The sequence below is a fragment of the Gobius niger genome, assembly GCF_951799975.1.
Source record: "Gobius niger genome assembly, chromosome: 16".
NCBI lineage: Eukaryota > Metazoa > Chordata > Actinopteri > Gobiiformes > Gobiidae > Gobius > Gobius niger.
The window spans coordinates 25,374,840-25,391,900 of NC_136867.1; the positions used below are offsets into that span (position 1 = coordinate 25,374,840).

General features: G+C 43.9%; 1 protein-coding gene across 3 annotated transcripts; it reads left to right on the forward strand.

The window, feature by feature from the left end:
- The first annotated feature begins 438 nt into the window (after positions 1–438).
- Positions 439–15,421, forward strand: LOC306975810 (microtubule-associated protein RP/EB family member 3-like). 3 transcript variants are annotated; one of them, XM_079573572.1, is made up of 8 exons: positions 439–586; positions 6,201–6,324; positions 7,842–7,987; positions 10,391–10,547; positions 13,062–13,142; positions 13,459–13,559; positions 14,910–15,056; positions 15,166–15,421. In XM_079573572.1, exons 2-8 carry the CDS (start codon positions 6,201–6,203, stop codon positions 15,220–15,222), a joined length of 813 nt encoding a protein of 270 aa, XP_079429698.1. In that variant the 5' UTR covers positions 439–586; the 3' UTR covers positions 15,223–15,421. The 3 variants fall into 3 exon arrangements, with proteins under 3 accessions (XP_079429698.1, XP_079429699.1, XP_079429700.1); XM_079573573.1 differs by lacking the exon at positions 13,062–13,142 and having other exon boundaries at positions 10,391–10,583; XM_079573574.1 differs by lacking the exon at positions 13,062–13,142.
- Positions 15,422–17,061: the final 1,640 nt, after the last annotated feature.

Below are 17,061 nucleotides of genomic sequence, written 5' to 3' on the forward strand. Positions count from 1 at the left end.
GTCCCTTTAAATTGAAGGGGGAAAAAAGGAACCTCTAAACCAAGCACATTTTCTCCCGTTTGGCTTTACCCAAATCTAAAAGCTCCTCGAATGGAGCTTAAAGCTATAGACCAGTGTGACGTTTTCACCACCATTTACGTCATGTTTTTGTCGCGACTTTGACGTCTTTTTCAAGAAGCTTTTAGATTTGGGTAAGGTCGAACTGGTGAAAATGTGTTCGGTTCAGGCGGAGGTTAAGAGGTTTAATCGTCTATTAAAAAAAATACAATATTGCGTCCTAACTTTCCCGATTACAACAATCACCCTGACTGCAACAACACATGCACGAGCCCTATTCTCACCTCCAAATAAACCCCACTCACCGAAACGCGCCTGTAAAGCGTACCGTCACATTACCATCATGTGTCGCCCTATTTATACCGAACCCGGAGCAGCGTGGACCCGGGCGCATGCGCAGTGGGCCCGCGGAGTGTTGCAGCCGGGCCACCACAAAGGGAGGAGCGGCTCGTTACCAAGCGCTGCACCGCGTCTGTATCGCCTTCGCCATCCCCAAAGCGACGAACAGGGCTGTATTCACCCACAAACGGTGAGTCTTTTACGCGCATCTTTTGACGCAATTCGGAGCTTCAACCTACACCGTGTGCGTAAAAGGCGCTTATTTGGCGATCAGACGTACAGCGTTGGCAGCGGCGGTGGTATTTTGGAGGCCGTGGAAAGGGGAGAGAAAGAGAAAGAGGCAGAGACGGGGAGAGAGAGGGAGAGCGAGGGGGGGTTAAAACGATGCGGCTTTTTAACGCTGTAGACACACACACAAAAAAAGAAAAGCCATCGCGTTATTGTTTTGTTCCCTGGGAAAGCACGGCACCCACGCCCCTCTCGGCTCTCGCTCGTATCGGGTTTTGCGTGGTCACACTCTCCTGCGCACAGAAAGAGGCTACGAGGGCGTTTTGGCGGAGGAAAGAGGAGGATTCGCCTTTTTCGCCGTCGATACAAAAAACCGATTGATTTCTTCAGGGGAGCTGCTGGAGGAGACGCGCCCAAAAGTCTCAAGTCTCTATATCAAAATGTGAAATGTGATTTGGTTTAGCCTGATCCGGGCCTGGGTTATACAGTGCTCAGTCTCATCCTTATGCAGCCTGTGCGCACGTTGTAATCCATTAGAGGGGTCCATTAAAGCATTTACTATATAGGGTTAATCCAAAATGCCCAAAAATCTGCAATTTGAATGGCACAAATGCACAAAATCTCCACATTAGCCCACATGAGTCTCCAGATTTCCAAATTAAAGGATTGAGGACCCCATTGAAAAGGTCATGGTTCATCTCAAGAGGCTGATCCGCTGAATGGTTTAAATTCTGACTTCTGAGTAAAGACAATTGCAGCTATTTCTGTCATTTCTGCTGCAGTGCCACTGTTTAATTGTAAATGAGACAACCTGCTGTCGTCTATAGAGTTACTTTTTAGCAAATATCATGGGAACACTGAGACTTGGTGTGAGAAAAGTGTGATGTCCGACGACACAATGGCACTTTGTTTTATTTATGTTTTGATTTGACCTGTATTTAACGAGGATAAAGAGTTTCCTGTTCAAAGAGGCAGGGCAACAATTTCACACACAAGTTGCATTAGTGCAAAAACAAGCTGACATTGATTAAGATAAAATACTCGGATAAAACGTCTACAGACTGTGTTTCAAGATTTGTCAGCATTTATTATGATTTAAGGTGCAAAACATTTAAAATCAGGTTGTTATGTCATTTTGTAATAACACTGCATTATGTAATAAACTGTCTCAACTCATTCTGGAGTAAAATTGATGACTGTGCTGTCATGCAGTTAGTAATGCAATGTATTTATAAGACATTTACACAGTTGACTAACCATTATTAACATATATAAGCATCTAAACAGAGAGTAGAGTGACAATGTGCAGTATTTGTTGTTACTGCACATTTATTGTATCATACTGTATGCAGTGGGGGGGGGAAGTATTTAGCCAAAATCCAATAGGAAGTCTATGGGAAACTGACCAAATACTTGTTTTCCCCACTGTATTATATATCGCCTGTTTTACTGCATTGTGTTGCTTTTTTTGTGCTTTTTTGTCACATTTATACAGTTTACCAACTATTATTAACAGTATGAGCATCTTTAAGCTCAAGACCCACCGTTTTAGCTTAGCTGTTCACTGACATCTATTTATTTAGTCCTAATATATAATATGTGTGGGAGGCCCACCTCCGGAAGAGCTTCACCCAGATTCCGGGGGAGGCGGGGGACATGGAGTCAGAGTGGACTCTGTTCTCCTCCTCCATTGTCGATGCGGCTGCTCGTAGTTGTGGCCGTAAGGTCTCTGGTGCCTGTCGCGGCGGCAATCCCCGAACCCGGTGGTGGCGCCCGGAAGTAAGGGATGCCGTCAAGCTGAAGAAGGAGTCCTACCTGGCCTTGTTGGCTTGTGGGACTCCTGAGGCAGCTGAGAGGTACCGGCAGGCCAAGCGTGCTGCAGCTCGGGCGGTCGCAGAGGCAAAAACTCGTGTCTGGGAGGAGTTCGGGGAGGCCATGGAGGAAGACTATCGGTCGGCCTCGAAGAGATTCTGGCAAACCATCCGGCGCCTCAGGAGGGGGAAGCAGTGCTTCACCAACACTGTTTACAGTGCGGGTGGGGGGCTGCTGACCTCGACTGGGGATGTCGTCGGACGGTGGAAGGAGTACTTCGAGGACCTCCTCAATCCCGTCGTCACGTCTTCCAATGAGGAAGCAGAGGCTGGGGGCTCGGAGGTGGGCTCGCCCATCACCGGGGCTGAAGTCACCGAGGTGGTGAGAAAGCTCCTCGGTGGCAAGGCTCCGGGGGTGGATGAGATTCGCCCTGAGTACCTTAAGTCTCTGGATGTTGTAGGACTGTCTTGGCTGACACGTCTCTGCAACATCGCGTGGCGGTCAGGGACAGTGCCCCTGGATTGGCAGACCGGGGTGGTGGTCCCTCTCTTTAAGAAGGGGGATCGGAGGGTGTGTTCCAATTACAGAGGAATCACCCTCCTTAGCCTCCCCGGTAAGGTCTACTCCAGGGTGCTGGAGAGGAGGATCCGGCCGATAGTTGAACCTCGGATCCAGGAGGAACAATGCGGTTTTCGTCCTGGTCGTGGCACACTGGACCAACTCTATACCCTCCGTCGGGTGCTTGAGGGTTCATGGGAGTTCGCCCAACCAGTCCACATGTGTTTTGTGGACCTGGAGAAGGCGTTCGACCGTGTCCCTCGTGGTGCCCTGTGGGGGGTGCTCCGGGAGCATGGGGTCCGGGGCCCTCTGTTAAGGGCTGTCCGTTCCCTGTATGACCGCAGCAGGAGCTTGGTTCGCATAGCCGGCAGTAAGTCAGACCTGTTCCCGGTGCGTGTTGGTCTCCGCCAGGGCTGCCCTTTGTCACCGGTTCTGTTCATTACTTTTATGGACAGAATTTCTAGGCGCAGCCAGGGGCCGGAGGGTGTCCGGTTTGGGAGCCTCAGAGTCTCATCTCTGCTGTTTGCGGACGATGTTGTTCTGATGGCTTCAACGAACCAGGACCTTCAGCACGCACTGGGGCGGTTTGCAGCCGAGTGTGTAGCGGCCGGGATGAGAATCAGCACCTCCAAATCCGAGGCCATGGTTCTCCACCGGAAAAAGGTGGCTTCCCCTCTTCAGGTCGGTGGGGAGTCCTTGCCTCAAGTGGAGGAGTTCAAGTATCTCGGGATCTTGTTCACGAGTGAGGGACGGATGGAGCGTGAGATTGACAGACGGATCGGTGCGGCGTCAGCAGTGATGCGGTCGCTGTATCGGTCTGTCGTGGTGAAGAGGGAGCTGAGTCGGAGGGCAAAGCTCTCGATTTACCGATCGATCTACGTTCCCACCCTCACCTATGGTCATGAGATTTGGGTAATGACCGAAAGGACAAGATCGCGAATACAAGCGGCCGAAATGAGTTTCCTTCGCAGGGTGGCTGGGCGCACCCTCCGAGATCGGGTGAGGAGCTCAGCTACCCGGGAGGAGCTCGGAGTAGAGTCGCTGCTCCTTCACGTCGAAAGGAGCCAGCTGAGGTGGCTCGGGCATCTGTTCCGGATGCCTCCTGGTCGCCTCCCGCGGGAGGTGTTCCAGGCATGTCCTAGTGGGACAAGGCCTCGTGGAAGACCCAGGACACGGTGGTGGGACTATGTCTCCGAGCTGGCCTGGTGTCGCCTCGGGGTCCCCCCAGAACAGCTGGAGGAGGTGTGTGTGGATCGGGAAGTTTGGGCATCTCTGCTGAGACTGCTGCCCCCGCGACCCGGCCCCGGATAAAGCGGAAGAAAATGGATGGATGGATGGATGTGGGAGGCTGTGCCAGGCGTATTGTTTAAATGTTGTGAAGTGTACAGCACTTTGTGATCAGTAAGAAAAGCGCTTTATAAATAAACTTTGATTGATTGATCTAAACAGAGACTATAGCTACAATGTGCAGCATCTGTGAGTCTGGTTCAGGTGAGGGAAACGTCAGAAATGGAAACGTTCAGGAAAACAGTTTATAATTTAGTCTAAACTTATTCATTGACTGGACGATTAAGATAATCACTATATTTGTCTGCGTATAAATGAGTAAGAAGTGATGGAAAAGCTTTGCACGTGTTTCAGAAATGATCAAATAAGTGTTTACAAATGCTTCAATAGTGCTCAGTCATCATGTTACTGCACATTTATTGCATTATATAATTGTTTTTTTTGAATATGTGAAAATTGATACAAAATGCAGTTTTATTCCACAAAGAAGTGAACATTTTATTAGATGTTGAATTGTTATGTGGGGTTATTACAAAATGTGGCTCTACAAGGTTTAGTGATAGTTTGGACACTGTATTTTGATGTTTGACTTTCAATCAAAACACATCAAATTCAAATGTCGCAAAATTATATTTATTACTAGAGGTGCCTTTGTAAGATAATATCGGCATTTCTGTTTGGAAGATGCACAAATTTATAAAATAGTCTCTAAAAAAGGGTATGAAGTGTTTGTTTTTTAATGCACTTTAGTAGTTTGTTGCAGTCTGATGCTTTGCAAAATTATCGCTCCATCATCATTATCAAGAAAGTCCCTGAAAAAGTATTGAGACATTCATTTGTGTCTATATTTAAGAAATGTAAATATAAGAAAGTAGTCGAGAACCTGCAGTCGAACTGGGCCTTAGAAAGAGCAGGAAAGAGGCAAATATCCAACAAGTCACAATATGTCACAAAATCACTGAGGTCTTCGCTCTGTCTGGGTTTTAAACATTTGTGCAAACACAGCTTAAAACAAAATCTGCAGGTTTGGTTTTAATCATGATTTCCCAGATTTAGTTTCATTTCAGACTTTGATCCTGATTATGCACTTCTTACCCTCTAATAGTTTGCTCAACCGTTTGGTAGCACACATTAGTGAATCATGTGCTGTTTCTAATTCTGCCTAAGTGTGTAATACTCAAAATATTCAGTTTAGATCAAGTTTAGACTGGTTTAGGTCAACTTAAGACTGGTTTAGATTAACTTTAGACTGGTTTAGATCAAGTTTGGACTGGTTGAGATCAAGTTTGGACTGGTTTAGATCAAGTTTAGACTGGTTTAGATCAAGTTTGGACTGGTTTAGATCAAGTTTAGACTGGTTTAGATCAAGTTTGGACTGGTTTAGATCAAGTTTAGACTGGTTTAGATCAAGTTTGGACTGGTTTAGATCAAGTTTGGACTGGTTTAGATCAAGTTTAGACTGGTTTAGATCATGCTAGGACTGGTTTAGATCAAGTTTGGACTGGTTTAGATCAAGTTTAGACTGATTTAGATCGAGTTTAGACTGGTTTAGATCAAATTTAGACTGATTTAGATCACGTTTGGACTGGTATATGCTGGCTTGGACTGGTTTAGATCGAGTTTGGACTGGTCTAGATCAAGTTTAGACTGGTTTAGATCAACTTTTGACTGGTTTAGATCGAGTTTGGACTGGTGTATGCTGGTTTGCACTGGTTTAGATAAAGTTTGGACTGGTTTAGATCACACTTGGACTGGTTTATGCTTCTTTTGACGACTAAACGGAACCTTCTGCGTTGAAATTATCTTGTCAATATTGTTCTGAAATTGCAGCGTTTTCGCAAAACAAGAAAATCTGTCACACACACTTTAAATGATTAAGTAATAAACATTTGTTTGTGGTGTTTTCTGGTTTGCTGCAGATGGCGGTGAACGTCTTCTCCACGTCAGGCTCCTGTACGGACAACATGAGCCGGCACGACCTGTTGGCCTGGGTCAACCATTCTCTGGCCCTGAACTACACCAAGATCGAACAGCTCTGCACCGGTACGTCAAGCACAACCCAACCAAAGAACGGGCACTACACCAGTGCTTTAGTACGAGTGGGACCAAAAACCATAGATTATGTCCAATGAAAGAACTCTGACGTAAAACCAGCTCTAAATCCAAACATAGAGTTGTGGAGACGATGGAGAGAAGGGGTGGGAACTTCTGGCTACAGTAATCTCACGTCATTATACAATAACTGCATTTGACCCATCCCTTGGGAGCAGTGGGCAGCGCCAGTGCAGCCCGGGGACCCGTCTGGAGCCAGGCTTATGGTCAGAATCACCTGGCTGGAGGATTCACTTATTTACCTTTTAAAGGAACAGGCCACCGTTCTTCCATACTGAGATATGTTCTTACCTGAGCTTAGACGAGTTGATACGTACGAATCATTTTTGGAATATAACTGAGCATTTTGAGGGACTATTTTCTAGCAGATCACTCCGCCGCTGCGTAGCTTATATCAGTGGTTCTCAACCTTTTGGAGCCACGACCCCCTTATAACAGTTAAAGGGGTTCGTGACCCCCCCGCTCGGGTCACACCGTGAGGAATCGGATCATTAGCCTACATAATTCTTAAAAAGCAAATAAATAAATCAAATGGCTAGAATAAAATAAATCAAATAACGAACATATAATGGCACTCTGGTAAAATAGCACACACAAGCGACAATAAAATATAATATATGCTAAAAAAAGTATGGATATTTTATCTACATGATCTGGCCCCCCAAATTTGTCTCGCGACCCCCTTGGGGGTCCCGACCCCCGGGTTGAGAACCACTGGCTTATATAACCACGAAGCTGATGCTGCTCAAATATAAGTTATTTTAAATGCAAAATGGTTAAAATTATTCTATCGACACAGACATTTATATGGTTAGTCTGGCGTTATAAGTGATTTGCCTAGCGCTAGCCTTGCACTAGCCTAGCACCACGAAACTCTTAAAGTATAAGAACTGCATGAACTACAAAAAAATATATATCCAGAAATCAGCAACACTCTGGCTAACTAGGAAATGAGGCCCTATGTCAAAAATCCTGAAATATCCCTTTAAGATGGGGGCCTGCCTGGTAGGGTCTCCCATTGCAAACAGGTCCTAGGTGACAGGTCAGACAAAGAGCGGTTCAGAAGCTCCTTATGAGAGACCAACAGGCCCGTTTAATCAGTTTAGTCAGCCTCGAGCTATTCACCCTCAGAGGGGCTTCTCTGCAGACCGGCTGGGGAGGCCGGCTCTAAGCGTGGCCACTCTTTCGGGTTTAAAAGCAGAATCCAATCGAATGTATAAACTTTTAAGTTCTTTACACACTGATGAAAGAAAATGTACCTGTAGGTCGCTGTTCTCTTGGAATATTTGACGCCGCATGGAGAGAAGTTACCTGTATTTCCATTGTGCTGATGTTGCGTTAAACTGCGCTCTGTAACACGTGGACACCTGTGGCTTATAGACAAGCGTGGCCTATATCCAAGTATATATCTGAACGTGAAGGTAATTTGTGATCTGCTGTGTTTGCAGGCGCGGCGTACTGCCAGTTCATGGACATGCTATTCCCAGGCTCCCTGCTCCTGAAGAAGGTCAAGTTTCAGGCCAAACTGGAGCACGAGTACATCCAGAACTTCAAAATCCTCCAGGGGGCCTTCAAACGCACCGGCGTAGACAAAGTGAGACCATTTTTACACTGCTGTTTGTTTTGATGTATTACAGGTGAAAACACATGAAGTGGTGCGGTTAGATTTAGTTGTGTTTGAGTCTATTCTCGTCTTAAACCATATTCGCACGGGATTCGAAATATCAGAGTGACATTTTTAAAAGAAAACCATAAGAAGTCCCATTTGCTGTTTGCCAGAAGCCTCCATGTGACTTCTGGCATACAGCAAACAGGACTTGTTATGGTTTTCTTTCAAAAATCGCTTGTTCTAGCCACTCTGCCATAAAGGCCAGATTTGTGCAGTGTACGGCTAATAGTTGTTCTGTGGACAGTTTCCCCCACCTGAGCTGTGTCTCTCTGCAGTTCATCCAGGGTCATCATAGGCTTCTTGGTAACAGCTCTGGTCAGTTCTGTTCTTGTTCGGTCAGTAAGTTGAGGAAGACGGCCGGGTCTTGGTAGGTTTGCAGTGATGCCGTACTCTTTCCATTCCTGGATGGTGTAACTGTACTTTGGAAATCTTTTTATAACCCAGCCCAGCTTTATACTCTTCAATAACTTGATCCCGGACCTGTCTGGTGTGTTCTTGGACTTCATGATGCTTCTGCTCCACAATAGTCTCTTCACAGACCTCTGAGACCATCACAGAGCGGCTGTATTTGAACTGACATTAGATTACACACAGGTCGACTCTATTTAGTCATTGGGTCAACTTGTGATCATTCAGAAATCATCAGGCAACTTCTGAAGGCAGAAAAAAATATTGAGGATGCGCTCACGAGGATCTCAATTTGTAAATAGATCGGTCCTCATCGAGGTTCCAGCGTGGGTCAAAACTATATAGAATAAAAGAAAGTGGGACGGAGGCACTCGAATCACAGTGGAGAGTTTATTACGCCAACACGTTTCAACTCAAAGAAAGAGTTTTCATCAGGGCACGTGAATACACCAGGTACAAGATCACCTTTAACAGGTAGATCATGTGACCAAATTGATCATGTGACAACCATTTCATGTTAAAAACACAATTGATGTGAAGACAATTGTAAAAAGAAGATCGTATACAGTGATGGTAGACCAGGCTGATCAAAACTACATAAACACTATAGTAGTTTAAAAGACAGTTCAGTGTACAATCAAAAAGAACGGGGGCCTAAACTTTTGCACATCGCACTTTTCAGTTTTTTTAATTTATAAAAACAAAAATAATAATCAAAATCATGTTTAAGTTTCATTTCACTTCACGATTGTGTGTCACTTAGTGTGTGTCTTTCACATAAAATTCCAATTAAAAATATTTATGTTTCTGGTCCATTGTATGGCAAAATGTCAAAAAGTCAAAGTACTCATGCATACCACTGAATTTAGTTTTCTCTTTCGGGGCATGTTTTATTATGAAGCAGCTTTTATTAGAAAGCATTGCCATTTTGCTTTCTGGAGGTGAAAATGGATGGATGGAGGCAGGGGCGGACTGGGACTGAAAAACAGCCCTGGACTCTGACCAGCCTGGCCCAAATTAGCGTAATTGTGCACTTCCACAAATACATATTTTAACCTCTAACCACCCGCCTTAACACTAACGAGTGCATTTTCCCCACTTTGGCTTTTTATTATTATTTTTTTGACTGGTGTCATCAGCAAAAAGAACGGGAAAGGTGGTCGTAGAAACAGAAGCAAAATCATTAATATAAATAATAATGGTCCCAAAATTGAACCTTGTGGCACACCATACTCCACGGAATTCCTTTTAGATTAGATTCTTTTTTTATACTGGGCTTTACCCAAATCTAAAAGCTTCTCGACTGGAGAGCAACAATGTAACGCCTCATTTGAAAGCTAAGGCCTACAAAAGTGATGGAAGCCTTTCGTCACGTCGCCACATTTTTGTTGTTTTTTTAATCATTTTTTCAATCATTTTGTTTTCCTCACGTTTTTGTGGGGTTTTTTTCTCCGTGTTTTTCTCATGTTTTTGTTGACTTTTCATCCCCTTTTTCTCGCTATTTTGATGCTTTTCTTTTTAGCTTTTAGATTTGGATAAAGCTTGGTTGAGGCGGGACCGGTGGCCCTAAAGCCAGTGGCCCTTCTGTGCTCTTCCAGAATGGACATATGGCCAGTCCGCCCCTGGATGGATGGATGGATGGATGGACGCCATTTTTAAATACTGCCCAATAATGAACATTTAGGCTCTTTTATTTCAAAACCGACTTATTATTTCTATCTCACTTGCACCATGATGCACCAAGTCATGAGACAGCAGAACCGTTACACCCCTAATTAAAACCAAAGATTGTTTTGGGTCTGTATCTATGTTGATGCTAGTTGCAACTTTCAAGCAACTTTCTATCATATTTATCAAATCGACCGACCTGAACTGTAGTGGGACCATGAAACGTTTCAAAATACCCCGTTTCTTCCGCAGATAATCCCGGTGGAGCGGCTGGTGAAGGGACGGTTTCAGGACAACTACGAGTTCGTGCAGTGGTTCAAGAAGTTCTTCGACAGCAACTACGCGGGCGAAGGCTACGACCCCCTACAGGCGAGACAGGGGCAGGACGTGACGCCGCCTCCCAATGCAGGTGATGTTTACATCCACAGACCAAAGAGACAAACAGGTAAACCCACCCCGTCCCGTCTGATCCCACACCTGTGCACGGCCTGAACCGCTTTTGGATGGCTCTAGAGCGCTCCCCGCAGGACCAAGGTGTGAGCAGCATGACAGGAAAAGCGGAGACGAAGAGAGTTTAATTGTTTAATTGGCTCTTTGTGTATTCAAAAGGTTGCATTCACTTCTCAGGAATTGGTGAGGTCAGAATTTGAGATGGATCGATAAAGAAGTGTCTATGGTAAATTCCCTGTTTGGTGGTTGTGTCATTGAAGTGTTTTCAACTACAAACCGCTGCGCCTATGTGAATGAAGGAATTATTGTGCTTTTTTTTAGTGTTAGACAGCAATTGTGCTGTAAATGATTTCAAAACAACTGTGTTTTTTCTGTTATTGGTTCTATTTATGAGTTTGATTTTGTTGACTTTGTTGGTCAAAGTACTTCATATTGTACTTGAGTAAAAGTACAGATACTGCTTGCCAAATATTACTCCAATAAAAGTAAAGGTTGCATAGTCTGTACTTAAAATAAGGCAAAATGGACTTTTTGGAGTCGTATTTCACTCTGTATTCACTAAAGTATAACTTAAAGCAGTACTAAGTAACTCGTGCCCCTAGAGGTCATAAGCTCCACTGCAGGTGTCAGGTGTCTTTTTTTTTACTCGTTAATTGTCCGTACTGCGCTGACAGAAAAGACAAATAAATCTGATTGAAGTTAGCTCGGACAGCGTTTACGCAATACTTTGTAAACTTGTTCAAGTAAAGTTGTGGACTGCTGGTCCATTTAAAGTGAAAAGCTGTTTTTTACAGCTGGAGGATATTGTACATCCAATTACACAATGGAGAAAAAATTCTCTCAAACTTGGCTATAAATACTATTTAAGTGGCGCTAGCCCGCAGTTAGCTTTGCCCGTTAGCCTGTTTGCTTCTTCTGCGTGATTCCATTAGTGTGTATTTGGTCACCGGCCCGGTGGCAGGAAAGCTGCAATTGTGGTTTTCTGGCCAGAGACACCAGGGGGAGATGAAAGACTCCCCAATCATCCCTTTAACACTTGTAATACCCCCAGAGGGACTACGGAAAGGATTTATTAAGGTAAACAAGTTACTTAGTACTGCTTTAACTTAACTTTCCAGTATCCTTGGGTTTACTAAGGATTAAACAACGAGGAGCTGTGCATTATACAGTTTTAATGCACGACATGAAGGTCAAGGGTTTTAAATAAGATAAGATAAGATAGCCTTTATTGATCACACAATGGAGAAATTTACTTGTTGCATAAACCCCAAAACGCTGCATTGTACACATGTCCCTAACGCTCACCTTAACCTCTTACCCCCCGCCTTAACCGAGTGTATCTTCTCCAGTTCGGCTTTACCCAAATCTATAAGCTTCTCGACTGGAGCTGAAACTAGCTCAAAACACCTCATTTGAAAGCTACAACTCAGATCTAGATTGGAACTTTTTCCTCGTGTTGTTGCCGTCGCTTTTTTGACTTTTTTATCATCACTCTTTGCGTTTTCATCACATTTTTCGTCGCTTTTTTGTTGCTTTTTTCTCATGTTTTTGTCACTTTTTTCTGGATCTTCTGTTGTGTCATCGTCACATTTTTGCCTCGTTTTTGTTTTCACTCTTTTGACACTTTTTATCCCGAAGCTTTAAAGGGGATTGATGCAAGTTGGCCATTTTATACTCACTACTGCCACCCCAGGTCATACATGTAACTGCACCTTCTACTCGTGCATGACGGCAACAACTTTTTGAGCGACAGTGCAGGATTTTAGAGGCAGTTGTGGTGAACAGGTCTGGGCTCATTCTACACATTAGGACAATGTAGGAACATGTAGGGGGAGGGAAATACATAATTCTAACATTTTTAAACTCTGTATAGTCCCTTTAAGATTTGGGTAAAGTCAAAATGGAGAAAATGTGGTTCAGGTGGGGGTTAAGAGGTTTACCAGTTTAACTCATGTCAGCCTCAAATGTGACAACAACCACCAAGCTACACACCAAAGACAAACAACCTTCTGACTAAACCATCCTCACTTGGAAGAACCACCAGTAAAGACGGAAACCCTTTAGAATGTAAAGTGAATGCAATCGATCCGACACCAGTGAGTGCATAGGCGACAGTATGGCGACCTCTAGTGGTCATTCTGTTCACACCACATGTTTGGTAGAAGCATGGAGGCTTAGTGCTAAAGGCTTGATGCATCTAATGGATTGGAATGATGCTACGGCTATGATAACATTAATCTAGAGCATCCATCGCAAATCAGGTCCAAAGTGGATCTGCTTTTGCGATGGTAGAAGCAGCAAAGGCAGCAGTCGCGATCGTGGCTTGACATTAACATGAGCCAATTTCCACTGCGGCGACTTTTACCCACACGAGCCACTTTAGCCGACTGAGTTTTAGGCACATTATTCTGTGGTTCATCAATTCTGGGTCTGAGCAGCTTATTTTATGCCATGTGTTTGTTATATTTCATAGATCACTCTCTTGGGGGTGACGGTGGTAGAGCGGGTCGCCTCCCGATCGGAAGGCCGGGTGTTCGAATCCCAGCTCCTGAAGGTGCCCGCTGTCGTTGTGTCCTTGGGCAAGACACTTCACCCCCCTTGCCTCCAGTGTCTGTGTACATTGGTAGTGAATGGTTCCTTGAATGAGAGAGTGACTGGCTGTAAAGTGGGCCAAATGATTTGAACTGTTAAAAAGCAAATTCAGCTCAATTGTGGCTGCTATATAAACGTAAATTGGCTGATGTTTTTGTTTAAAAAGACGAGCTGTAGTGGCCAGTGTGAGCAAAAACGTTGATGTCAAGTCCTGGTTGTGAGACGTGTTGCAGTAGCTTCAGTGTCTCAGTAATCAAATGTGCTTGGTTCATGTTTAGGACAGAGAACGATGATCACTCCACAGAGGGTCCAGCACAACACGACACACAAGAACTCCCCTGTGACCAGGAACGGGGACATATCTGAGCTGACACTACAGGTGAGTGCACCCGGAGGAGGGCTGCACGATACATTTTATTTTTCCAGAAACTTTCAATGAGATCTTTAGCTTGGAAATTTGGGGAATTTTCCCAAATTAAATGCTGTTGAATTGCTTGAATAACCAGTAGGGCAGAGCGATATGGCCTAAAATCTATATCACGATATAGAAAAGAACAACATATTTGACGATATAACTGACAATGGACAAATTACTTGAAAATCCAAGCCTTACGCCTATTGGGAAGATTAATTCAGTGATATTTTATTCTTTTTTTTTGAAACATTATACCAATTTCCTCGCAAATATGATCTATTCAAGCAGTTTACATCCTTGCATTTTACTTTTTAAGCACCTGTCCCAGTGTTCTACAGTCAGTGTTTATGCTGCTCTGATGGAGCTGAGCTCAACATAAATGATATGATATAAAAAATGACAATAATATAAAAAAAATCAATCACGATATGCGATATGATATGGCCCACCCCTAATAAACAGAATAATTTTGCACATTTCTTTGAATAAACAATTAGTTAATTTGTTGCCCATTAATTATGATTATGAACTATACAAAATGCATTTAACACAAACTCCGACCCATAGAAGGAGTGTGAGGTCCAAATCATCATGTCAAGCAACTTTCCTAAACCTAAATTCTGCCTGAAACGTTTTCTATGGTAGGATTTCTTCCATCGTAAAAAACGACAACATGTTATATGATGATTTTGTTTTATCACACTGTGATTGTGGGGACTAGACGGACTTCTAGTCCTTTTTAAGTCCCTTTTTCTAACTAAGTTCTTGACAAATGCAGAACAATACAGGCATGTGTCTAAGCACAGAGCTGCATTTAACAGAAAAGACCTGCAGGGGAGGGGTCACAGACTTTTTTAAAGCTGAGGGTTAGTTCAAAAGCATTTCAACCTGAAAAGACTCACAGAAAAAGAGTGAAGTTAGGAGAGTTTCTTTAGACAATGAATCATGACTGAATTTACGATATGAAATACAAATTAATGATGAATGACTGACGGAGTCTGGACACTGATGGGGGTAGAAGATGAGACCCAGGGGCAGCCAGTTGACAATAATGAGCAGAGCCGAGGAGAGGAGAGGCCAGGCGGAGGAGGGGCGGAGGAGGGGCGCAGGACAGCTGGGAAACAGCCGAGCAATGGACAAGGAAGCTTTAAAAGACAAAATCCTGGCGGGACTGATTAGTCAAAAGAAATACTTGCTTAGCATGAGAACAACTCACGTGTAAACAACAAACAACAATGGAGGAGGAGAAAGATGCTCGTTTTATCACAGGAAATACGTTACAATTCTGATCCTCGGTGTTGCGTGGTGCCACAGGTGTCGGAGTTGAAGAACAACGTGGAGGGGCTGGAGAAGGAGAGGGACTTTTACTTCGGGAAACTGCGGGACATCGAGATGGTTTGTCAAGAGCACAGCGACGAGCCTTTCACAAACCAGATACTAGACATCCTCTACGCCACCGAGGTAACGCATATACCATCAACTACTTATAGTAATAGTCAATAACTTCACAGGACAAAGTTTCCTTGTTAAACCTTTCTTGATTCGGGGTCTTGTTGCATCTGTCTTGCAGGAAGGTTTTGCTCCACCAGAAGAAGACAACTCCGCTAACCCCGAAGAGGAGTATTGAGTGCTTCTGCTGCCGTTTACGCAAATGTTTTTTTGAGTTATTTTAACTTGGTAAAACGCACTTACGTTTACTTTCTGTCCGTCTACCTCTCATCCCTCGTTCTCTTGGGGAAATCAGGCATAACATTACGACCCCTCCAGACCAGCTTCACTCGTATAGATACAGTATCTATTGTCAATTTGTCCTGCTTCTAAACACAGTAACTTTGAGGACTAAATGTCTCCGAATATCTGAGTTTGTCACTTCACCTGTCAGTGGTCGTAAAGTTATGGCTCATTAATTACATCCCAGGACAGTTCCCTACACTGCCTGATCAAAGAAGAATAGGTCACATGCCCATAATATGTGGTTGTCCTGCTTTTATGATGGGGTAGGGCTGGGTTCCATTAAACCAGGGGTGTCCAAACTACAGCCCGTGGGCCAACTGCGGCCCGCGGCCCACTTTTAATTGGTCAACTGCAAATTCTAAAAATATAATCGATTTTTTGTTGAATATATATAAAATCAATGAAAATCAATTGTAGCAGCCATTTACTACAGAAAGCAGGTAAGTGTTGTACAGGTTCCAGACGCGCTGTGTGTGCCTTCCATTGAGTCCAGGAGAGCCGGGTAAGGTTACGTTAAAATAAATCTTTATTATGCAGTGCAGTTAACGTTACATAAATGCATAAAAACAACCTTCTTCAGTGCATAAAATCCTTCTCAAACTTGTACACACAAGCGGTTGAAAACCTGTGTGCTCTCGTAGACTACCTGCTCACCATGGCCTGCTTGAGCCCCGCCTATATAACCTCCCCTCTATGCATCACGCTCATTCATTCACAGATTGGCTGTAACACACCGGCCCCTGAATTGTTGCCACGGGTTACCAACAATTCACAACATAAAATACATACAGCCAATATATGTGATGCAAATAACTAAACATTTTAGACAAGTTCAATAGTCCATCAGTTGTTCAGTCCTTTGTTCACTCTTCTTTCCTTTGCTGATTCAATTGATAATACTAGGAGGTCCAGCATTTCATCTCTTTAAGCAATTTATCCGAGTCCGAGTGGTGTTCTCACCGCCTATGGTCCTTTGTCTCCATCAGGACAATTTTAACATGCAATGGTTCCATCAATTCTGTTACATTATTCCCAATTAGCAGTTCCACCTTGGCGTCACTACTGGGCACGTGTACTTGCTGTCCATTCCCTAGAATGGTTATGAAGAACAGTTGGGTGCTTCAGTCTGCACACTTCACAGGAGAGGCGATTACGACATTCTTTGCTTCGGTGTCCGACATTTAAACAGGCAAAACAAACACCATTCTCTTTGATGAACTGAATTCTGTCATGATATTCCATTGTTTCCAAGTTGGGACACATGTTCAACTTATGATGTTCTTCACACAGCAGACAGGTCTTCTCATGCGAGTCCTCTCTACTGTGTCCATCTGGTTCACACGTTTCAATTGATGTAGCAAAACTGCTTTCTCTTCCCTTTATGTTGGTCTGGGGGACTCTATTCATGGATCTATGTAATGCCATTGAGGAGGATGAGTCTTGGATGTTGCCAAATACAGGATCTGAGACAATTGACACTTCTCTCTCTACAAAGCTCACAATATCTTTAAAACTCACTTGGCATGTATGGTTTTCTTGCAGCTCAAAGGCTGTAGCTCTCCATTTCTCTCTCAATTTAAATGGCAATTTGAGAATTATACTTCGCATATGAGACTTCATATTAAGTTCGTCCATGTAGCCAATGTCCTGCATGGCGTTACAACAAACTCGCAGACATAAGGCAAATGCTTGTAAAGATTTAGCGTCTTCAGATTTGACAGGTGTCCAACCA